Below are 24,375 nucleotides of genomic sequence, written 5' to 3'. Positions count from 1 at the left end.
GGCGAGTTATTTTCAATTTTTTTTTCAAAGGTCAGTTTGACTTGCAAAATAAAATTTTGCAATGATAACAGGTTTGACGACCGAGATGGGACCTGTCTTCGCCTGATCAATCTTGTGCTTTGCTCTATTCAACTTGTCAAAATCATGTTCTACAATGTCAACTCTATTTTATGTGAACCTAGGAGTCTAGAATCAAGCCCAGCTGACATGAATTGCATGTAAACTTAGGCATGGTTTGGTAGGACCGATTGAGGAGACATTATTCATGCTCACTTCGACTTTGGTCAAATACAATCCTCCTCATTTTAGGAATTAATTGAAAACAATGTTTGCTTCTCATAAATTATTCAAAATTCTACTTCTTTAGGTCATTAGAGCCTTCTGTTTTCTTGCATGTTGATCATATTTCAAAAACAACCCTACCTATTTTTACCTGGCCACCACGTTGCTGGGCTTTCTTCCAGAACCATGAAAATCTTTTGATTGCATTGTCTCTTAAAAATCATAAGAAATTCTTTCGCTCAAAATGATAGTTTGATTTCATTGATTTTTGAAGCTCTTAAAAATATTCTTGTACAATGCAATCAAACGATCTAAAACATGAATTTTGACCAAACAAACCATGTAGATGAGTTTTGAGCTTGATCCAAAAAATATCAACATGGTAAAAGACAGGTCATTTTTCTCCGTTTAATAAAAAAAATACAGGTCATTTCGAACAAAGAGCATGATACAATCAAAAGTTGCTAATAATACAGGTCGTTTCGAACAGAGAGCATGATACAATCAAAAGTTGCTAATTTTTCTATTTTCCAACAGGAAAAGCAGAAAAAGAAAGGTGTATAGTAAGGGTGTCAACTGGTTGAATTTGGTTCAGACCCAGATGAAACCAGACCCAAGCCTGATTTGAGATTATGGTATCAGGACTGGGTTTGGTCCCAATTGAACCCAGCATAAGAGAAACCATATCGAAATCCTATAAGGATTACAAGAACCAAACTCGAACAGGTAAAATAATATATTTTTTTATCTTTTTTACATTGAAAAATTGTAATTCTTAGTCAGAACTCTGGTTGGCCTGGGTCTCGTATGAAATTTTACAAACTATACCAGGATCCATATATTAATCGGACCCTTCAACCTTATCATTTATTACCAAACCACACTATAGGGTTTGATACAGGTCAGGTTAGGTGACCAATTGCTTATAGTGGCCCACAAGGGTTCTGCTCACCTGGTAGGGGTGACTTGTGAATGTCACCAAGTTGACGGGACATCACAAGTTCAAAACCCACAGGTGGCGTCCCTTGCTGCAAGGTCGAAGCTGAGTGTACTCCCCCGTGGGCAGGGGGACCTTAAGGATTTTACCAACCAGAGGCCAGCCATGGTGCAACCGCTAATGGTTTTTTTTCTATTGGATTATCCGAAAAAAAGTTTAAAGTGAAAATCTTATGAAGATTGCATATTTATATTTCTCGCATTTTTTTGACAAAATATCGAAAACAATAAATAGATGAAAAATGTAACAATAGTTTCTTATAAAGAAATAAACATATAAATATATAAAAACAAAACCACATGCTTTATTGCAAAAAAGTAGCCATTAAAAATGTAATATCACAATGAAAACGCGATATATACATTTTTGGGAAAATGTCGCGATATTTTGAATACCTCGCGAGAGTTGGCCATTTAAAACGCTTAATTTCAAAGGCGAACAAGAAAACCCGTTTTGTGTGCAGAGAGAGAGAGAGAGAGAGAGAGAGAGAGAGAGAGAGAGAGAGAGAGAGAGAGATCTTTCGCCGCCACTGTTGCTGCAGAAAAAGGGAAAGGATCGGCGTCGTCACCTTCCCGTCGTCTTTTGGTTGAGGGATGATTGGGGTAATTTTGTTTCCATGAATCGGAAAAATCCAAGTGCGGGAGAAGAAGGGGAATCAGGAAAAGAAAAGTTCTTGGAAAATCTTGCCGGATCGTGAAATCGGGGAGCCATGGACGAGGTTGGAGCGGCCGCGATCAAACACGCACTGAGGGCACTGAAGCAGCGCCACCTGCTCGAGGAAGCAGCCCACGCCCCTGCTTTCATCGCTCTCTCGCTCCCACTTTTATCTCCCGTATGCATAACATGCTCTATCTCTATCTCTCTCTCGTCAATTTTTGTGGGTGAAAATGGCTTCTTATGTAACAATTTCGATCAAATAGTTCTATTTTGTTACATAAAATGAGACACCCATATCATGGTTTTGATTTTTTTTTTCGTGGGTTATCGTCGCTCTTAGGTAATTTTCATTTCCTCAGTAAGAGTTGTTAATCGTTTATATCACATTCTGAGAGTATATATAAATTCTGGTTGATGGTATTCCATATTCAACGTGATATCTCATGTGTTCTAATTTTTACTATTTCTACCTTCTGGTTTCTTTTTATGTGAAAATCTTTATCCTCGTTGATGGAAATATAATAATGAGAGTTGTAGTATTTTTTGGCGAGAGTTCTTGGAAGATGGGGCATTGCCAATCGAAATTTTTATCGTTTCTTCTCACTCTGGGATTTCAAGTGCTTCCATTATCGCCATTTGGATGAACCGACTAATCCTTAGCCCTGGGATAAGTTGGGATTTTGCATTATTGTATTCGATTCAGAACCCCAACCTATCCCACTTTTCTGGAGGGTGGGTGAATTCAAACTCCCCGTTAGTGTGTCAGAAAATTGTGACTTATTCATGAACTTGATTCAGACATCAGTTTGGAAGGAGAAATTGGAAGGCCTTGAGCTGGAGCTTCAACAATGCTACAAAGCTCAATCACGTTTGTCGGAACAGCTTGTAACGGAAGTGGCAGAGTGCAGAACCTTAAAAGCTTTGGTTCAAGAAAAGGATGAAGCAATGAGTAAGCTCCAAGATGAGCTTAAGAAAGAAAGGTTTGCATAGCACCTGAAGCTTACTTTCTGATTACTTGCTCAGTGAGCTGTATCATGCCTGACTTGTGGCAGTCTTTTGCAGGGAGGAGTCATCTCGGCTGAAGATCATTTTGGAGGAGCGATCAAAAGCTTTGGACCTGGTTATGGATGAGAACCAGGCACTTAAAGAACGTCTGGACGATGCTGTGCAGAAAGCGATGAAGGTAGAATCAGAAAACAAGATGTTGATTGATCGTTGGATGGCAGAAAAGATGCAACATGCTGAACAGCTCAATGAGGTACTATTGATTGTGCCCCTAATCTGCGCAATCTGAGCCAATATTTGCAGTTTTATGATATCCATGACCATTGCTACTTGGTGTCATTCCCTCTTATAGTGCCCTTCATAATGCTCTTTATGATACAAGTTTCTTGCTTATCATTTTCCCTTTTGATTCATGACGTTATATGACTCATAAATTGATAATACCTTGTCTTATGTTTGTAACGTCAATTCTATATTCAAGGACTTCTGTTGGCACCTTTCTTTCACTCTAAAAGGAGAAATGCTGCCACGGTATGGTAACAACTAGAGCTTCTTATGAACAATGATTCTTTTCCTACCTGAATGTGGATCAGCTAGGAAAAGCCTTCCATTTGGATGGGATGTGACTAGGGATGCACAACAAACTGAGTCGGCTCGGGCTCGGCTCATCCAGTAAATGAGCCGAGCTTGAACTAAGCTCCTAGGCTCGACCGAGCAAACGAGCCGATCTTGATTGGCCTACCGAGCTCGATAAGGCTCGGTAGGCTCGATAAGACTCGACTCATATTTTATTTTATATAATAAAAAATATAAACAATATAAAAATATAAAAATATAAAAAATATAAAAAATATAAAAAATATAAAAAATATAAAAAATATAAAAAATATTTAAAAATTAAAATCTCCCCATCCTCGAGCCCCATCCCTTTGTCTCGAGCTCCGTCCATGCCCTGGGGCCATGTGCCTCTCTCTCGAGCTCCGTCCTTGCCCTCGGGTCTCGTCCTTCTCTCTCGAGCCCCATCCTCTCTCTCTCTCTCCCATCTCTCTCTCTCCGCCGTTTGTTCTCTTCCACTCTTGTTCTTCCAATCTTTTTCAAGGTCTATCCATGGAATCCCAACCTCTTCGCCACTCCTCTGTCGTCGTGCTAACCTCCTCGAGGAGACATAGGGTTACCGACTCATCAGGAGGGTATCATTTGTGGACGTGATTTGTGAAGATGAAGTGGGTGAGGGACAGGGGCCTCAATCACGTCGTGGAGAAGGAGAAGCATCTCAAGGCAATGGTTGCCCTTAAGAACCTGATAAAGAGTGCCCCATTTTTGTGGCTTTGGATGTGGAGATGGGTTGCCCACCAGGGCAATCAAGTTCATCGGGAGCTACCCATCCGTCTTCGAGGAGTACTCGGGTTCCTCCTCCAAACGCCCCTGCGTTCGTTTGACACAGGAGGTGCTAAAATTGGACGAGGAGTAGAAGCTGTTTGAGGGCACCCCAAGAGCGATTTGGGAGAGCGAGAGGACAGTTCAGAGTGTCTGATCCACAGGTGGCTTTAAGTAGCTCCTGGTTCAACGATGGTTACAAATGGATGGAAGGGTTTATCAACGACTTCAAGGGGATCAAAGGTGGTGGCGGCGCAGGTCTTGCTTCGAGAGCACCATTGTTGCTGCAACCAGAAATCCGTGTGAATCAACAGAGAGTTCTAACCTCCTTTGTACCATCGGAGACTCATGGAAGATGGTCACCAATCTCGACCACATCCTGGCCGAGCCCACCTCTCAAAACCTTAGCCCTGGCTTCGCCAGCAGTGGCTGCAGTTCTTGGATTGCAACTGCTCCCCTCTTCTCTGTTGCGGCCCCTATTCCCTCTTTCCATCAGACAGTGGAGAACCCTCACATCTGCATCACCATGTGCGACAGTCTCGCCCCCCCCCCCAGGCAGCAACAACAGCAGCAGCAGTGGTCCGACTGCCTCCGCCGCCACCACTACCACAACTTGCATTATCCGATGGTCGGAGACCGTTGGAGGAGAAGCTTCTTGGTTCCTCAACACCTGGGAAGGAGCACAACTCGTCGGCGCTGCTCCTCCGGTCGCTTGTAGAGGTCGCCCATACATTCTACACGGAGCCCAACCATCTTAATGTTGTTCTTTGACTCCCTTTTCTCCCATTCGACAACTATGACATCTGACAAGAAAGATCATGACACATAGGGCGACCCTTCCCAAGTTGGTTCAATAAACTAGAAACCCCTTTTTGGTTGTGAATTGTGATGGTTCCATGTTTGTGTCCCAACTGGAACTTGCATTTGCCTTTTGATGCCCAACTGAGCTTAATAAGTTGAGCCCGGGTCAACTCTGTTCGTTGTGCTTAGGACGAGCTTAACGAACTGAGCTGAGCTCGGCTCGGGCTCGGCATGAGCCGAGCCTGAACATCAGTGGTTTAGGCTTGGTCTGAGCTCAAGCCGAGCTTGAACACCAGCTTACGTGGGCGAGCCGAGCTTGAACATGCCATGCTCGGCTCGAGCTCGGCTCGTGTGCATCCCTAGATGTGACTGATATGAAGAGTCTCTGAGACAAGGGATGTTGTTTCATAAGTTCAAAGTAAGCCAAAATTCATATAATATTTACATACTATTGATCCACCACAATCACTGCTATAGCTTTGTCAAATGGCCATAATATCTTTAGGAGTTAAGATCCCCTATACACTGGTTAGAATGGCTTATTCATAGGAAGATGGAAAAGACTTTAGCTAGGTGAAAGAAGAAAATGTACGGATAATATGGACTCATAAGTAATTAAGCTGGAATATATGGCTTGTATGTGACACTATTTAGTATTTATTCATAAAAAAAGTTGCATTCCAACTTCATATGATGGACACTTTCATGAAAGTGTTGTTGAAGGATACTGTAGCTCTCTTTTTAATTATCCCAAAAGATGGAGGGATGTAGAAAAGACATCCTATTATTAGCAGAAAAGGGATGGACTTCTTATATCTCCATGGAATAGGAGACTGTGACCAAGAACTTGTTAGTTGAATTATGTTTTCTAAATTTGTGTTTGGAATCAATGTTGGTATGGGCTGTTAGCTTGAATGCTGAAATTAAGGGGAGGAAGGGTAGACTTGATGTAACAGGTGATCTGAAGTGCAAATACTAATTTTTGCAAGATAAAATTGACCGAGGAAAATAAATAAGGGCAACATCAGTTCTTCCTTTTTCTTTTCTAACGTGAAGCATGTGAGAGAGCTCCAAGATGTTGAGCAGTTGACCAGAATGAGAGGTTTGTCACTAGCGTGGAGTAGCTTAGCATTTTAGGTTTATGGAGCATTAACACCCTTGGCATTTGCGACATGGGTCCAGCACAAGCTCAGAGCGAATTTCATCTGAAATAGCACATTGCATGTATGCACGGGAGGTGTACCATCAATACCAAGAAATTGTGTGTGATAATTAGATCAATCATCTCAACCAGTTGTGGAGTTAGTGCTTATCATGGAGATAAACTTAGTATCATTAACAAGAAAACTATATTAATTTAAGACAAAGGAAAGAGAGAAAGAGATTCCCTGTGAAGGAGTGCATACAGATTAGGTATCCAGTGTACCAAGATCTAAAATCAGCTGGATGCATTGTAACATTGAATTTCTCAAACCATGACCACTTTAATAAGAAAACTGTGGAGTTTGGCATTCGGAGCATCCAAGTTGGCAGCTTTTCATAAGGAGTGGAAAGAAGAATTGAATAGGAGATTGAAGTGTGTTATCTTATAATAGGTGGATCATGCTGCTAACAACAAAACTAGGAGGAACTAAAAGGACAAGTGTCTTCCATGTGGACTTCATAAACATTTAAATTTGATATTACATAACTATTCTTCCTATACAGTTAAAAAATAGGAATAAGGTTACAAATAATGAAATGTAGAGAAGTAGGACAACTATTAAACTAGGGCAGATACTGACGTTGTCTTGCTCCTTTCTAAGGACCCAGAAAAGACATTCTATTGGTTTAGGCAACCTATGGGATTCGCTTCACAAGCCTCCATAAAGTTTTAAAATTTTCTTTTATTAAAGTAGAAAAAGAGTGTATATCTGAACACACTTAGTTGCTATTGGCTGATGGAATATCATGTATTGAAGGACCTTGTGAGAGTTGGTCATCTCAAATATGACCTACCCTCTGTACTTCTCAAGAAAGGATTCTAAATATTTCATGAAACCGAGAAGTCTGGTCACAGTGTGGGTTCAATATGTTCATGAACTTAAATGGACTTTCTCATCAATTTAAGTGTAATATGTTCTTATATGATGAGAAAACCTACCTGCCAATTAAACTGGCTAGCTTATAATGGAGCCAAGGTTTGACATTGATATACATGTAGTTTGTATTCAATTAACTAAACCATGCTTTGCTTATCCTAAAATAAACTTTGAGCTTATCGAAGTTAAGTATGCATCACTTATTGGAGTGAAATGACATGAAATAAGAATTACCAACTCTTGATGCATTTTGTAATTCCAAATCTCAAATGACCCTGCTTCAAAGTGAATATTTGTTTAAAGTATATCTATGAACTATACTTTTTCCCGAAAGTTTTTTGGAATCTTTGAACCTAAAAAGGGGATTATTAAGTTTAATCTTGAAACTGTTTTTTTGTCACGAGTAATAAAGCAATTTGCATGGGAAGTGTGTGGAGTAAAAAGTTGGTGAAGTTATTGCAGTAGGTTGATTTTTTAGTTGAAAATGTTGGTTCTAGAAGCTAGAGGGGTTAGCCTCTTAATCACTGTAATTGGATGTGCTGTTTAGGAATCATGATGATGAAATGACCTATTTGTATCTTACCAATTGAGCAGTCACGATCATGCCCTCATTTGAATTCTATTGTGTTTGGGAGCTATGTGATGGAATGTAATTGATCCTTCATCTATTCATTTTGTAATATTTGAAATCCGATAGTTCCATAGTTATTTCATGGCGTAGTACTTTGGTTGATCACATTTAACCACTTTTCATAAGATCATGAACAGAAGAAAAGGAAAAAAAAAAGACAAAAGAAAAGATCAACATTGCACAAACTTCATTAGAACAGCAGCATGTTTTCATGTAAAATTCAAAAACAGAGCATGGATGACGAACCTCTAGTTGACTCTTCATTCCTTCATATTACTTTGAAATCGCTTAAAAGCTATGTCACATGGGTGCGGGTGCGACATGGGTGCGGCACAATTTCAAAAATTTTGGACACGGGGACTCGGTTATATATATATATGTATATATATTTTTAAAAAGTAAACAACTGATATGTATAAGATTCACTGATTTTATATAAAAGTAAACAGCAATAGTAAACAAATGGGCCTTCAAAATCTTATATATGTGATTATCCCAACAAAAAATGCCCACTATGTAGAGATTAATACCTGCCTATCAAAATAAAATCCTGAACACATGCCTGATCACACCCAATGCAGTTGCACAGTCTGTGACTGTGCAACTGCATTGCACAGTCTGGCTATATATATATTTTTAAAAAAATATATATTTTTGTAGTTTTTTGTCCTAAAAATGGACCAAAATAGACTCGGTCAAAGCTGACCAAGTCTATAAAGTGAACGGACTCGGACTCGGTGCGTTGACCGAGTCCGACTCTTCGTTGACCGAGTCCGAAGCCGCACCCATGTCGGGGCGTGTCAACGCGGGTGCGTCGCTTCCCCAGCCGGTCCGTGTGACATAGCTTAAAAGTCCAAGCATTGTGCTTGGGCTTGTTAAATCTTGTTTAATCTCACTTTTTTTTTGAAAATATATGTTAATCTTAGATTATTTTATTACAATCCATACACTACTCGAAAAAAAATAGTGCCATACCTATGTCACACGGACTCGGCTCCAAGGTCGACGCACCTGCGTCGACACAGGTGCGGCTTGGACTCGGTCAACCCGACCCTGGGTGCGGTCAATGCACCCAGGATCATTTTGGTCCATTTTTTGGATTTTTTTTTTAAATTTCTGGGAAATTTCTGGGCTACAGAATTTAAAAAAAAAATTCTTGGGGGGGGGAGTGTTAAAATATGATGTATATTTATATATATATATCTATATATATAGATTACGACACATATACATATATATGATATATATATGTCTACGTGTCTATCTATATATATAAATATATATATATATATATTTATTTTGTAAAACCCCACAGGGGTATTTCTGTCATTTCACCTGTACACGCATATCATTGATATGCTTTTTCTTTTCTTTCTTTTTCCTTTATTCTTTTTCCTTTTTTTATTTTTTACTTTTTCTTTTTAACATTTGAGAGGGGTCCACATAGAGTCGTTGGACCCCTCCAACGGTCATAAATATGACCGTTGGAGGGGCTCCAACGACTCTATGGGAGCCCCTCCTTGGGTCCCTTGCTGTGTATAAATAAGGGGCACAACCCCATGTATTTCCTAATCTTCTTGTGAAGCATTCTATGAAGTGAAGAATATTTTTTACCTCTCTTTGTGCTTGACCACTTTTGTGGTTTATTTTGCCCCTTTGTGGCCTCTTGTGTATGTGCGTGCTTTCGCTTGAAGACTTTGCCCCTTTTCATTTGGCACTTCATTACATGGTATCAGAGCCTTGGTTAAGAAGGCTTCATCGGATTCTACCTTGACAAGTAATACCTCTCCTCTCTCTTGTCTTATTAATTTGTTTTTCTAAATGGCCAACAAAGATGCAAAAATCGATCTATCTTTCAAATTGGATGGGACCAATTACTGCATGTGGGCCGCCGCTATGGAGAATAATCTCAAAGGTAAAAAGCTTTGGGGTTATGTATGTGGAACCATTCCGGAACCACAATTGAAGTTAACTAAATTTGAAGGAAATGAGGAAAAAGCTTTGAATGAAGAAGAAAAGGAAAAAGCTATTCTTGATTATTCTTCTAAAATGGAAGATTGGGAAAGTGAACATGCTAAAATTTTAGCATGGTTCATGAATAATGTCGAGTTGAAGATTTGTGCAAACCTTGCAAAATTCAAAAAGGCTAATGAAGCATGGTTTTTTATGAAAGGCATGTACACCCAAAGAGACCTTGCTAGGCATTTTTTTCTACAAGAAAAGGTAAGAGCTACCAAGCAAGGTGATATGAGCATTAGGGACTACTATAGTGCCCTATCCTCTTTGTGGGATGAACTTGTCCTTCTCGAACCACAATGAGAAGGAAGTGCTATTGCTATGAGACAAGAGCAAATAGAAAAAGAGAGGTTTTTTCAATTTATTCATGGGCTTCGTCCCGAATTTGAACAACTTAGAGGATCTCTACTTCATAGGGCCTCTACCCCTCTAAGTGATATTTTGGCCGATTTATGTCAAGAAGAAACCCGTTTGGCCTTGAAAAGAGATGTTGATGAAGTGCATGCCGTGTCTAGACCCGGCAACAGTGTAAGAACATGTAAACCACCACATTTTTGGAAGAATAATGGTGGTGGAGGAAGAAAAATTATTTGTCATAATTGTAATGAACCGGGCCATATTCGTCCCGATTGCCCTAGATTCAAGAAGAAGGTGGCTTCCGTGGGGGAAACTCCTCCAATCATCAATGAAGATTCAAAGAAGGATGGTGACATAAAGGAGTCCATTGCTCATCTTACCGAAACTCTTCAACAATTTATAAAGATGAGCGCCTCTACATCATCCTCCTCACCTTCCACTTCCGGTGCCGCCATTTCCTCTTTTCCAGGTATGACCTCTTGGATTCTTGACTAGGGTGCCTCTTTCCATATGACTCCAAATGCATCACTTTTATCAAAACCAAGTCTCAATAAATTTAAATCATATGTATCCACCGCCGATGGAACATCTTTAAATGTTGAAGGTATTGGAAACCTTGAGAAAACTTATGACCAAAACAAAGAATTTTTTGTTCCCAAAATCCGAATTATTCCAAAACTTAATTTGAATCTTTTTTCCGTCTCTCAAATTATCGATTTTGAATGTAATGTCTCGTTTTCACCAACCCATTGCTATGTGCAGGATCTCCGGTCCGGGAAGCGGATTGGGCAAGACCATAGAAGAGGGGACCTTTACTATATGAATTTTTTGTCTTTGCCATCCAAATCATTTTGTAATCACGTTCAATCCAAAGATATTGAGACTTGGCATAAGAGACTTGGACACCCTAGTATTTCCAAGTTGTACCTTTTTCCGTTTTTGGAAAAATTTTGTAATACAAATACATTTACATGCAATGATTGTATTCTTGGGAAAATTCACTCTCTTCCATATTCTCATAGCAATTTTGTGTCAAAAAGGCCTTTTGAACTTGTGCATTCCGATGTATGGGGACCGGCACCCGTTATGTCCAAAGGGGGCTTCTCTTACTATGTTTCTTTTATTGATGATTTTACTAGATACACATGGGTTTACATGATCAAGAATAAATCCGATGTCTTCATTAATTTTAAAGAGTTTCACGCTCTTGTTCAAAATCAATTCCAACACAATATAGCCAATTTTAGGTCCGACTCAGGAGGAGAGTACATGTCTAAAGATTTTCAAAATTATTTTAAAACAAATGGAATTTTGCACCAACGATCTTGTCCTAAAACTCCGCAACAAAATGGTCTTGCGGAAAGGAAACATAGACATTTAATCGAAACCACAAGAACTTTTCTTGTGTCTAAAAATGTTCCTAAAAACTTTTGGGCCGAAGCTTTTCTTACCGCAACATATCTTGTGAATCGTATGCCCTCCTCTTCTTTAAAAAATGTTTCGCCCTTTGAAAAACTTTTTAAAATTACTCCTGATTTTAATAGACTAAGAATCTTTGGATGCAAATGTTTTGTTCTTAATCTAGGACAAGATAAGCTGTCACCTAAAGCTATTGAATGTGTGTTCATTGGCTATGGTGAGAATAAAAAAGGCTATAGATGCTACGATATTCGAAACAATAAATTATATGTGTCGAGAAATGTAAACTTTATTGAAGATCAAAATGGTTTCAATATCCACACATCTAAGGAAGACATCGATTATTCTTTTCTATTCGACTTAGCTCCTAGGACTGAGTCTCCTGAGGCAATCACTTGTGATACTAGTTGTGATGGAATTTTACATTATAATATACCACAACATGAGAATACTTCCCAAAATGAAAACCTTAATGATATAAATGTATATACCCGGCGGATAGGAAATGAACATCAACCTGCCATTGACAGATACTCTCAAGACTTCTCTTTAGAAGAATCTATTGATAACAATCCACCTAGGAGATCTTCTCGTACTAGTAGGCCACCACAAAAATTTGTATCTTATGAATTTTTTTCGCCGAATTATAGGGCCTGTCTCATGTTAATACATTCGTATCATGAACCTACCTCATTCAAGGAAGCTAAAGATCACCCACATTGGATTGAAGCTATGAAAATCGAATTAGAGGCTCTTAACAAGGCCCAAACCTGGAGCATTATTCCTCAACCTTTAGGAAAAAAAGCAATTGGGTGTAGATGGGTATATAAGGTCAAAACCAAATGTGATGGGTCTCTTGAAAGATACAAAGCTCGTTTGGTTGCAAAAGGCTACGCCCAAGAATATGAGATTGATTATGAAGAAACCTTTGCTTCTGTAGCCAAAATGACTAGTGTACGAACCCTAATTGCTTTAGCATCCATAAAACAATGGCCAATATATCAACTTGATGTTAAAAATGCGTTTTTAAATGGAACTCTGTGTGAAGAAGTCCTTATGGACCCTCTGTCGGGTCTTGAAATTGGGAAAGGTAATATTCTAAAATTAAACAAAGCTCTCTATGGTTTAAAACAAGCACCAAAAGCTTGGTATGATCTTTTTAGCAAAGTAGTTCTTGATAATGGTTTCTCCTCATGTTACACAGATACTGCTTTGTTTGTTAAATCTTCTAATGAATACATAACAATTTTGTTATTATATGTTGATGACATGATTATCACAGGTAATAATAAGAAAGGTATTGATCTTATTAAAAATATTCTTAAGAAAAATTTTGATATGTCTGATCTGGGTTTTCTAAGGTATTTCTTAGGAATTGAAGTTGCATACTCCCCCAAGGGGTATGTCCTATCTCAAATGAAGCTTGCCTCTGACATTATTGCTAAGTCTGGGTTGACAGATGACAAAAGGATGGAGATTCCAGAAGTAATCAATGCCAAGATGAGAGCCAATGATGGCACTCCTTTAGCAGACCCCACGCCTTATCGTCAATTAATTGGATCCTTAACATATTTATCTATCACCAGGCCTGACATTTCACATGCAGTTCATAGTGCAAGCGAATTTCAGACTGCTCCTACCACTACTCACATGGCAGCAGTAATGAGGATTATCAGATACTTAAAAAATTCCATAACTAAGGGAGTATTCTTCTCCTCTTCTTCACCTCTTACTTTACTTGCGTATACTGACTCTGATTGGGGGGGTAACCCCGATGATCGTATTTCTACCACAGGTTATTGTGTGTTTCTTGGGGAGTCGCTTATCTCCTGGAGGTGTAAGAAGCAACGTAAAGTTTCTCTCTCGTCTACCAAAGCAGAATATCGTGCGATGGCCACTACCACAACTGGGATTATATGGTTAAGAAGCTTACTTAAAGATATGGGTGTCTCATTCTCAACTCCTTCAAAGCTGTGTTGTGACAACAAGAGCTCCATCTATATTGCTAGCAATCACACTTTTCATGAACGAACGAAGCATATTGAGATGGACTGTCATTATGTTCGAGATGAGTTCCTACGCGACACCATTCAACTCCCATATGTTCCTACCGAATATCAGTTGGCGGACTTCTTCACCAAAGCTTTGCCTTCGCCTCGCTTCTACTTTCTCCTTAGCAAACTCTCGGTGATTTCACCGTGTGTTTGAGGGGGGGTGTTAAAATATGATGTATATTTATATATATATATCTATATATATAGATTACGACACATATACATATATATGATATATATATGTCTACGTGTCTATCTATATATATAAATATATATATATTTATTTTGTAAAACCCCACAGGGGTATTTCTGTCATTTCACCTATACACGCATATCATTGATATGCTTTTTCTTTTCTTTCTTTTTCCTTTATTCTTTTTCCTTTTTTTATTTTTTACTTTTTTCTTTTTAACATTTGAGAGGGGTCCACATAGAGTCGTTGGACCCCTCCAACGGTCATAAATATGACCGTTGGAGGGGCTCCAACGACTCTATGGGAGCCCCTCCTTGGGTCCCTTGCTGTGTATAAATAAGGGGCACAACCCCATGTATTTCCTAAGCTTCTTGTGAAGCATTCTATGAAGTGAAGAATATTTTTTACCTCTCTTTGTGCTTGACCACTTTTGTGGTTTATTTTGCCCCTTTGTGGCCTCTTGTGTATGTGCGTGCTTCCGTGCTTTTGCTTGAAGACTTTGCCCCTTTTCATTTGGCACTTCATTACAGGGAGGGGGGGGGGGGCGCTGACCCCCTATAACCCCCCGTCAGGGGCGCCCCCCCTTATACCCCCGCCGGCTGACCGCGCTGCCCCCCCCCCCCCCCCCCCTCCCTCCTGTAAATAAAAAAACCCTGAATCAGGCTTCACAACTCATCACCTGTCCCCTAATGGGCACAACTTTGACCGAGTCCTAATCAGTATGGCACTATGTCGCACCCGCACCCATGTGACATAGTGCCATACTGATTAGGGCATTAGGCTTCGTGGTGGTGGGCTTGAATCCCTCACATCTGCTTTTTTTTTCCATCTTGTCATGGTATATATATATATATATATATATATATATATATATATATATAGGAAAATGAAAACCTTGACACTAGGATAATGCATTTTGGATGAAAAAAATGGTATTTGGAGCCTCAAAAATTTATGAAATTGTAGGCCGTTGATTTTTGAAACTGTATAAAAACATATCCATGCATCGGAATCAAATGCCCCAAGAACTGATTCCTATAAAAACAAGTGCATAGTGAAATGAAATGGGGATCTTCGAAACACGAGCTTTGATTAACAAGAGCAAGTGTCAAGAATGACACTAAAGCATAACCCTTAAAAAGGGTATAACTGGAAACAAAATAAAAATAAAAATGTATTCTTTATTGATATGAAAAACCAATTGCTTAAGAAGCATTGGAGTGAAATACAAGAGGGGCTGCACCCCTTTATATACACAGCTGAAAGAGGACTCAATAGAGCTGTTGGGCACAGTCCAACAACTCTATTTAGAGCTGTTGGAATGTGTCAGTCCAACAGCTCTATTGCTAGTCAAGTCTGGACAGGACTTGACTAGCAACAGTCATTCTAGTTCAAACTGAACTAGATGACATAAAGACAAAAAATAAAAATAAAGGAAAAAAAATACAGAAAAGAAAGAAATTAAAAATGTATTTATATATATATATAATAATATAATATTATTATATATACATATATGTACAGTTTTACATTTTAACACTCCCCCTCAAACTTACGGTACAATGAGCGAAAGTTTGTCTAAGAGAAAGTGAAATCGGGGAGCAGCGAGAGGCTTTGTAAAGAGGTCTGCTAACTGATATTCTGAAGTGACATATGACAGATCAATTATCCCGTGTAGATATTCCTCTCTGACGTAGTGACAATCCATTTCGATGTATTTGGTGCGTTCGTGGAATGTTCTGTTACTGGCAATGTAGATCGCACTTTTGTTGTCACAACACATTTGTGAAGCCTTTGTTGCTTCAACTCCCATGTCAGCAAGCAGTCGTCGGAGCCAAACTACTTCCATGGTCGTGGTTGCCATGGCTCTGTATTCAGCTTCGGTGGATGAGAGAGATACCTTCTGCTGCTTTTTACACCTCCACGAGATTAATGATTCCCCTAAAAAGACACAAAAGCCAGTGGTTGAGTGTCTGTTATTGGGATCACCTCCCCAATCAGCATCAGTATATGCAATTAAATCAAGAGAAGAGGAGGAAGATAAGAAAAGTCCTCGTGAAAGAGAGGACTTGATGTATCTGATAATACGCATGACTGCTCCCATATGAACAGAAGTAGGAGCATGTTGAAATTGACTTGCTGTATGAACAGCATGTGCTATATCTGGTCTGGTAATGGATAGATAGGAAAGTGCCCCGACAAGCTGTCTGTAAGGAGTAGGGTCTGCAAGAAGTTCTCCATCATCAATCTTCATTTTAACATTAACAACTTCTGGAGTGTCAACTTTCTTATCATCAGTAATACCAGACCTGAAAACAATATCAAAAGCAAATTTAGTCTGAGATAATAAATATCCTCTAGGAGAATAAGCAACTTCAATGCCTAAAAAATATCTCAACAAGCCCAAATCAGTCATTTCAAAATGAGATTTAAGAAGTGTTTTGATTGTTTCAACTCCCTGTTTATCGCTTCCGGTGATGATCATATCATCCACATAGAGAAGAAATACAATGATCCCTGCATCAGAATTCTTAATAAACAAAACAGTGTCAGTTAAACAGAATTGAAAACCAATATCAATCATAACACGACTAAACCTATCATACCAAGCTTTTGGTGCTTGTTTAAGTCCATAAAGAGCTTTTTCTAAGCGAAGGACTTTACCCTTAGGAATACTTAGACCAGGAGGGGGTTCCATATATACTTCTTCAACTAGCTTTCCATTTAAAAAAGCATTTTTGACATCCATTTGAAAAATAGACCATTTTTTGATAGAAGCTAAGGCAATTAAGGTTCGGACAGTAGTCATACGAGCCACCGGAGCAAAGGTTTCTTCATAATCAATCCCATATTCTTGGGCATAACCTTTGGCTACTAAACGGGCTTTATATCTTTCAAGAGTACCATCACTCTTGGTTTTAATTTTATAAACCCATCGACATCCTATAGTTTTCTTCCCTGGAGGAAGATCTTGAATATTCCATGTAGAAGCCTTTTCAAGTGCATCTAATTCAACTTTCATGGCTTCTATCCATTTGATATCATTTTTTGCTTGAAAATATGTGGATGGTTCTTCATATGAGTGAATTAATGCAATAACTGCCCTATATGTGGGTGAGAAAGACTCGTATGATACAAACTTTTCTGGAGGCCTCGAGATCCGGGATGATTGTCTAGTTGGAATGTTAGAATATTTCTCAAGTGCACATGGAGTATTAGACTCTTGTCGCCTGGAATATTGAATACTAGTATCTCTATGAACTTCTTCATTTTCAATATTAAGATCAATAATTCTTGGATCATCATCAAAGTTACAATCAAGGTCATATTCATCAGATGTTGATGTTAGATCTAGCAAAAAGGAGTACTCAGTGACGTCTTTTAATTTTCTAAAATCAAAGAAGCTCTCCTTTTCAAGAAAGGAAACATTTCTAGACACATATAGTTTATTATTTTTGAAGTCAAAACATCTATAACCTTTCTGGTTTTCAGCATATCCTAAAAAGGCACAGGGAATCGCACGAGGGGAAAGTTTATCATTTTTGTCAGTAAATATGAAACATTTGCACCCAAATATTCTTAATCTAGAGTAGTCTGGAGAAATGTTCATAAGTTTTTCAATGGGAGTGATATTTTGTAACGAAGATGGCATCCTATTAATGAGATAGGTGGCAGTTAAGGCAGCTTCTGCCCAAAAGTCTTTAAGGACTTGATTTGCTATTAATAAAGTTCTAGTGGTTTCTATAATATGGCGATGTTTTCGTTCTGCCAGTCCATTTTGTTGAGGTGTATAAGGACAAGATCTTTGATGTGTGATGCCATGCAATTTAAGATAATTTTGAAAATCTGTGGATAAAAACTCTCCCCCTGAATCTGTGCGAAAAATAGTAATATCATTTTGAAATTTGTTTTTAACCATATTATGAAAAGTTTGAAAGTATGAAAATACTTCAGACTTATGTTTGAGAAAGTACATCCACGTATGTCGGGAGAAATCATCGACAAAAATAACATAGTAAACAAATCCTCCTTTAGAAATTACTGGTGCAGGACCCCAAACATCCGAGTGTATTAATTCAAGTGGTCTTGAAGAGAAAAAGGTTCTGTTCTGAAATGGTAATCTTTTCATTTTGCCGAGAATACAATCTTTACAATCAAATGATTCAGAGTTACAAAATTTCCCTAGATTTGGAAAATGTTGGATTTTGGCTATATGTGGGTGACCAAGTCTCTTATGCCACAGTTCCAACTCTATTTTTTGAATATTATAACAAAAAGCTTTCTTCGGCATTTCCAAAAAATCCATGTAATAGAGTCCTCCTTCTCTATGGCCTTCCCCATTCAGCTTGCCTGACTGGCGATCCTGTACCCAACAACCATGAGAAGAAAAAGAAATATTACACCCATAATCAGAAATTTGAGATACAGATAAAAGATTTAAATTTAATTTGGGAACATGTCTAATTTCTGGAATAAAATTTTTTTTTGTTTTATAAATTTTTTCAAAATCTCCTATTCCTTCTATTTCAAGAGAAGTCCCATCAGCAGTAAAGACCTTTGACACACTTGTTTTATTTTTAACACATTTGGATAGACTTTGATTATTTGGGGTCATATGAAAAGATGCACCAGAGTCAAGAAGCCAAGAAATTTTACCTAAATCAGAAAAAGATGAGGCTGCTGCGCCGGTTGAAGCTTCAGATGAGGAAGAGGCACCTTTGATGAGAGGCTGAAGGATCTCCATTAGTTGGGCCAGGGAAACTGGTGCATCCTGATCTTTAGGCTCCGATCCAGCAATTGCAGCTCTTTTTTCTCTCAGCTCCTTAAGTTTGGGACATTGTGGCCTGTAGTGTCCCGGTTCATGACAGTGATGACAAATAACTTTCTTCTTATCATAGTCACCATTTTGTCGGTTAAAGTGAGGAGGCCTATATGATCGAACATGATTCCCTGGTCTAGACACGGCTAAAACGGAATCATCTTCAATTTTTAAAGAACCTTTCCGGAGACGATTTTCTTCCATTGTTAACTCTTCAATAGTTTCAACAATAGAAGGAATTTTTGCCCGGTGAAGTAGGGCCGATTTAGTGGTTTCAAATTCCGGCCTTAATCCAGTGATAAACTGGTAAAAATGTTCAACATCGAGTTGTTTCTGACGAAGCTCGATGTCTTTGGCACAATGCCACTTTGGTTCTAAAAGGGAAAGTTCTTCCCAAAGTTCGGACAACCCATTGTAATATTCACGAATAGTTTTGTCTCCTTGTGTCATCATTCGAACTTTTTCTTGGAGGTTGCACACGTGTGCAATATCTTTAAGGGAATACATATTCTTAAGGTATTCCCATGCCTTATCGGCATGATCAAATTTGGCAAGACTTGAGCATTTTTTAATGTCAACGCTATTGATAAGCCATGACATTATCTTCGCATGAGATATTCTCCATTCTTTCCATTTCTTCTCGTATGAGGCAATAGCCGTGATTTTCTCTTCTTCCGATAGAGGGACGTCTTTATCTCCCTCCTTTTTAGTAAGAGATAGCTTAGGTTCCGAATCGGAACCATCCACAATCCCCCATAAGCCTTTTCCCCATATATGGTGCTTCATGATTGAAGCCTATGTTACATAGTTCGTATCGCTTAGTTTCATAGGCATGATGGTGACTTTATCATTGTCATCCATCGATTACAAGGAGAGAAAGAATAGGGATAGAAGAGAAACAAGAAGGAAAATGAGAAAGAAAGAAAAAAAAACAATGCAACAAGATGTGAAATCTTCTCCAATGAAGTGATAAAACACTTCTCTTCAAGTGGCGAACACTTTTGCAAACGGGCACGGAAACCGAGGCAGCTTTTCCTCAAGATTTATTACTTCCGCGGCTCTGATACCATGAAATGAAATGGGGATCTTCGAAACACGAGCTTTGATTAACAAGAGCAAGTGTCAAGAATGACACTAAAGCATAACCCTTAAAAAGGGTATAACTGGAAACAAAATAAAAATAAAAATGTATTCTTTATTGATATGAAAAACCAATTGCTTAAGAAGCATTGGAGTGAAATACAAGAGGGGCTGCACCCCTTTATATACACAGCTGAAAGAGGACTCAATAGAGCTGTTGGGCACAGTCCAACAGCTCTATTAAGAGCTGTTGGACTGTGTCAGTCCAACAGCTCTATTGCTAGTCAAGTCTGGACAGGACTTGACTAGCAACAGTCATTCTAGTTCAAACTGAACTAGATGACATAAAGACAAAAAATAAAAATAAAGGAAAAAAAAATACAGAAAAGAAAGAAATTAAAAATGTATTTATATATATATATATAATAATAATATAATATTATTATATATACATATATGTACAGTTTTACATTTTAACACATAGATCACATCTTCAAGGTCGGAATTTTGAAAAAACACTGAAACTCTGATAAATGTTTCTTATTGGGTAGGTTTGGGAGGTTTTCTATTCGGTAGGTTTTCATTCCTCTCTCTCTCTCTATATATATATATATATCTTGTTCTTTCCGAAACTTGGTTCATATAGAACTGAACTGAGCTTGAACAGGCTGGGATTGGCTTGAGTAAGCTTGTGTGCAGCCCTATCTATATATTTCATGACGTAGTCCTTGTGCAATCACATTTGCATAATTGTTACCTACTTTTCATGATGCCATGAACAGAAGAACAGGGAAAAAATAGAAACTACATGAGCTTTATTGGGACAGCAGCACACATTTCATGTAAAATTCAAGATAAAGGCATGGTTGATGACTGACAGCTAAGTGTAAGTGATGCCTATCTTTGTGTGGCATCTTTTAATATCTAGAGTAATAGAGGTCATGCACCATTATTGTGAATTGCATGCATGTAGGCTGACCACTCATGCGAATTGTATATCATACGTGAGCTTGGAGTTTGGTCTTTCACAACAGATGTTCTATATGTACACCTGCTGCATTTAGTTCACTTTTGGACAAATCACCTTATTTCCTACTGCACGATCCTTTGGGCATTCATTTGATTAGGGCCGTGTGAGGCATCTCTTTGGTAAAGCTAGGCTTTGAGCATGAACCCAATGGAATATGATTATTTATCATAATTATAAATGAACCTGCTTATCTGTGTGTTGGGTTTGTGGTGTCTGAGGGTATTAATATGAGTAGGTGCTACAGTAGGATTCACGAACAATGATTGGAGATGATTTTTCCACACAATAAAGGTTCTATCTCTTTTTGTTGGAATTAACGTTCCTCTTTGATCCATGCGATAGACTTTGAGGACTTTCTTTAGTTATTGATTTTTCTGGCCTGTGCTCCTTGTAAAGCTTTGACTGGCTGCATTGTCTTTGCAACACTAAATTGATTTGTTGATTCAGGAGAAAAATCACGGATCCTGGCTTAATGGTATTGATTTTATGAAAGCTAATTCCTTGTGTTTTACAGGCTAATGCTTTATATGAAGATCTGAGGGATCGGCTAAGGGCAAGTAGCTTACAGCAACTTGCACTGCAGCAAGTTGATGGTATAGTTCGGCAAAGTGAAGCAGTTTCTGGGGATTTTGCAGAGTCTGTCATTCCATCTACTTGCAAGCGTAAGATTCCTGCCCATAAGGGTAGTTGTACTTCAGTGATTTTTGAGCACAACTCAAATAAGTTAATCAGTGGTGGGCAGGAGCAGACTGTCAAGTTTTGGGATACAAACACTGGCATTTTATGTGGAACCCTATCCGGCTGCCTTGGCTCTGTACTTGACCTAACCATTGCTCATGACAACAAATCTGTTATAGCTGCAAGTAGCTCCAATAACTTGTACATGTGGGATGTGGGTTCTGGTCGAATCCGTCATACTTTAACTGGGCATACTGACAAAGTATGTGCTGTTGATATTGGCAGACAATCTAACCGTTTCTTAGTGAGTGCTGCTTATGACCGAACAATCAAGATTTGGGATCTTCAGAAAGGTTACTGCCTCAATACAATCATGTCACACAGCAATTGCAATGCACTTTGTTTCAGTTCTGATGGGCAGACAATATGCAGTGGTCATGTTGATGGAAACCTACGGTTATGGGATATGAGAACTGGGAAACTAATGAGTGAAGTTGCAGCTCACTCTCAAATTGTGACATCAGTCACATTATCTCGTAGTGGCAATGTTGTTTTAACATGTGGTAGAGATAACCTGCATAATCTCTTTGATATAAGGACATTGGAGGTTTGTGGTACGTTCAAAGCGAATGGCTTCAAAGTTGCAACTAATTGGAGCCGTTCCTGCATAAGCTCTGATGACAACTATGTGGCAGCAGGGTCATCTGATGGTTCTGTATATGTCTGGTCCAGATTAACAGCGGACACTGTGACTAGATTAGTTGAACACACTGCTCCAGTTCTTGCTTGCTCCTGGAGTGAGCTTGGAAAGCCTTTAGCATCAGCTGATAAAAATGGTACGATATGCATATGGGCATGACATGTTTGTGTGTTCACAACAGAAATGGTATGCTGTTTTCTTCTTATGTAAATGGTAAACATCTTTTGACACTTATCACATGTATATTTGTTTTTTTTTCCATGATTGTGAAGTTATTAAGCTTCTAATCTTATTATCTGCATAAAGTTTCCTGACTTCAGTTTCAAATTCGTTAGTTGTTGATTTAGACATCTACTGTCTCGACTGTTCCTTTTTCTCAGAGATTAGACTAAAGTGTTCAAGGACTTTCACATTGGCATTTCACTTTAGTGAAGTATGATTCCGTTTGCATGTGTTGCCTGGACATGAATATGGGTGTTGGTCATGGTTACGAAGTGTTGGGCACGTCTAAGCTTTGCAAACTGCATTCAGAGATGTGCATGTAATGCACACACACATATACCGAGTAAAGATAAATTTGAAGTTTGAACTGCTAAGAGAGGCCACAAACTAGTAAAATAACGTACAAGAAACTTTTCATATTCATTCCATGATTATTTGATTTGAGGATTTACATCAAATCATGAATATATGATTTCAAAACAAAATAAATAATATGCATTGTAGTTTTATACAATTAAAAAAATTAACCACAAAAGATTATATTTCGTCCAGTACCAAAAGAAAAAAAAGTTCCACAGTACTCAGATGTCTGTTGTCCATTAGTAAGCTGAGGTGTGCAAGGAGTGTCGGTGCTGCCTGGTATTGGACACGTGCATGACTTGCTGGTTCGAGAAGCATAGATTTAACCCTTATTAAGCAGCTTACATTCTTGACTGCTACAGTTGGCTGATTCTATGCAAAATTTTCACAGCATTATCTTCACCATTTCTTGGATCAAGTATTTGCATTTGTCAAGTGCACTGTTTGCTTCGGCCTTCCTCAAAAAAGTGCACAAATTGCCTCAACCAAGGGAAATATATATTGAGGTGTTCATCATTGCTTCGCCTGGTGCAGTATGTTGTTATGCTCTTCAGACTTGAATTCCTTTTTCCGCATTAGGTTCCATGCACGTTCTTCATGTTATTATAAGAGAGAGATCTGTACCTGATATTTGTGGTAATTTGCAAGAAAAAGTAAAGCTTCAACCATCTCATTTTCTGTTACATTCTCCACTCCCCGTGCACAATTGATTCCTGACTGACCTTTTGGTCTGTATGTCCTTGTACTTTAGATGATAGGAGCTTATGTCTAGTCTTAGACAGCCATTAGTGGATCATGAAAAATTTCAGCTATTGAACGCTACATCTAATCCGAGCAACAGTAGCTGCAGTTCATCCAGCATTTGCTTTATTGGGCACTTGAAAATGTGTGATCTAGTCGTTGTCGGATGAGAGTTTTGCTTTTATTTTGTAAATATCTATTATGATATTCTTATGTGAAATTTTTAATGAAATGACCAACAAGATTCAAATATTCTTTGAACAGAACAATCAAGTTCATGTTGTAGATTATGATATTATGTAAAAAAGTGATGTACATTAGAAGATTCATCATCCCTCCCCTTCCTGTTTGGTCATTTCTATCCAGTCTTCATGTTGCTAATTGCTAATCACTTCTAACTAAATAGACAACATGCTGCCCCACAAGGTCTCCGCTCATCTGCTAGGGGAGACTTGTGAATGTCACCAAGTTGTCGGGATGTCACAAGTTTGAAACCCACAGGTGGTATCCCTTGCTGCAAGGTCGAAACTGGGTGTACTCCTTGGTGGGCAGGGGGGACCTCTAAGGTTTTACCAACTGGAGGCCAGCCAATGCACGGTCATTGATTGGGGGAAGGGGGTCCCTTGGACTATAGAAACAAAAACACAACATGCTATTAGACATCCATTGGGAAACAGCAACCAACCCATCTTATTAGGTGATTTAACTTATTAAGATGGGTGCTGTTAATGTTTGTCGTATGATGGAGATATGTCAATCAATGTTAAGCAGAGTAAGGCTCATGGGGGCTTTTAAACTTGACCACATGACCTTAATCTCTCTCTCTCTCTCTCTCACTCACACACACACACACACACAGAAAAACTAAAAAGTTT

At 38.6% G+C, this 24,375-nt stretch overlaps 1 protein-coding gene across 2 annotated transcripts; it reads left to right on the top strand.

The window, feature by feature from the left end:
• The first annotated feature begins 1,721 nt into the window (after positions 1–1,721).
• Positions 1,722–22,504, top strand: LOC149840840 (Transducin/WD40 repeat-like superfamily protein). Of its 2 annotated transcripts, none has more exons than XM_090003372.1 (4): positions 1,722–2,111; positions 2,735–2,916; positions 2,999–3,194; positions 21,314–22,504. In XM_090003372.1, exons 1-4 carry the CDS (start codon positions 1,989–1,991, stop codon positions 22,334–22,336), a joined length of 1,524 nt encoding a protein of 507 aa, XP_089859498.1. In that variant the 5' UTR covers positions 1,722–1,988; the 3' UTR covers positions 22,337–22,504. The 2 variants fall into 2 exon arrangements, with proteins under 2 accessions (XP_089859498.1, XP_089859499.1); XM_090003373.1 differs by having other exon boundaries at positions 1,778–2,111; positions 2,989–3,194.
• The last annotated feature ends 1,871 nt before the right edge of the window (positions 22,505–24,375 follow it).

This window comes from Nuphar pumila, chromosome 4 (genome assembly GCF_984573655.1).
Source record: "Nuphar pumila chromosome 4, dmNupPumi1.hap1.1, whole genome shotgun sequence".
NCBI lineage: Eukaryota > Viridiplantae > Streptophyta > Magnoliopsida > Nymphaeales > Nymphaeaceae > Nuphar > Nuphar pumila.
The sequence above is the reverse complement of the archived record's forward strand: the minus strand, read 5'-3'. Positions and strand labels throughout refer to the sequence as shown.

Bases quoted from the DNA above. Each gene is read 5' to 3' on its own strand.
- LOC149840840 (XM_090003372.1), top strand. From the start codon at position 1,989: ATGGACGAGGTTGGAGCGGCCGCGATCAAACACGCACTGAGGGCACTG. The intron at 2,112-2,734 runs GTATGCATAACA...AACTTGATTCAG, and splicing joins CGCTCCCACTTTTATCTCCC to ACATCAGTTTGGAAGGAGAA. The intron at 2,917-2,998 runs GTTTGCATAGCA...AGTCTTTTGCAG, and splicing joins GATGAGCTTAAGAAAGAAAG to GGAGGAGTCATCTCGGCTGA.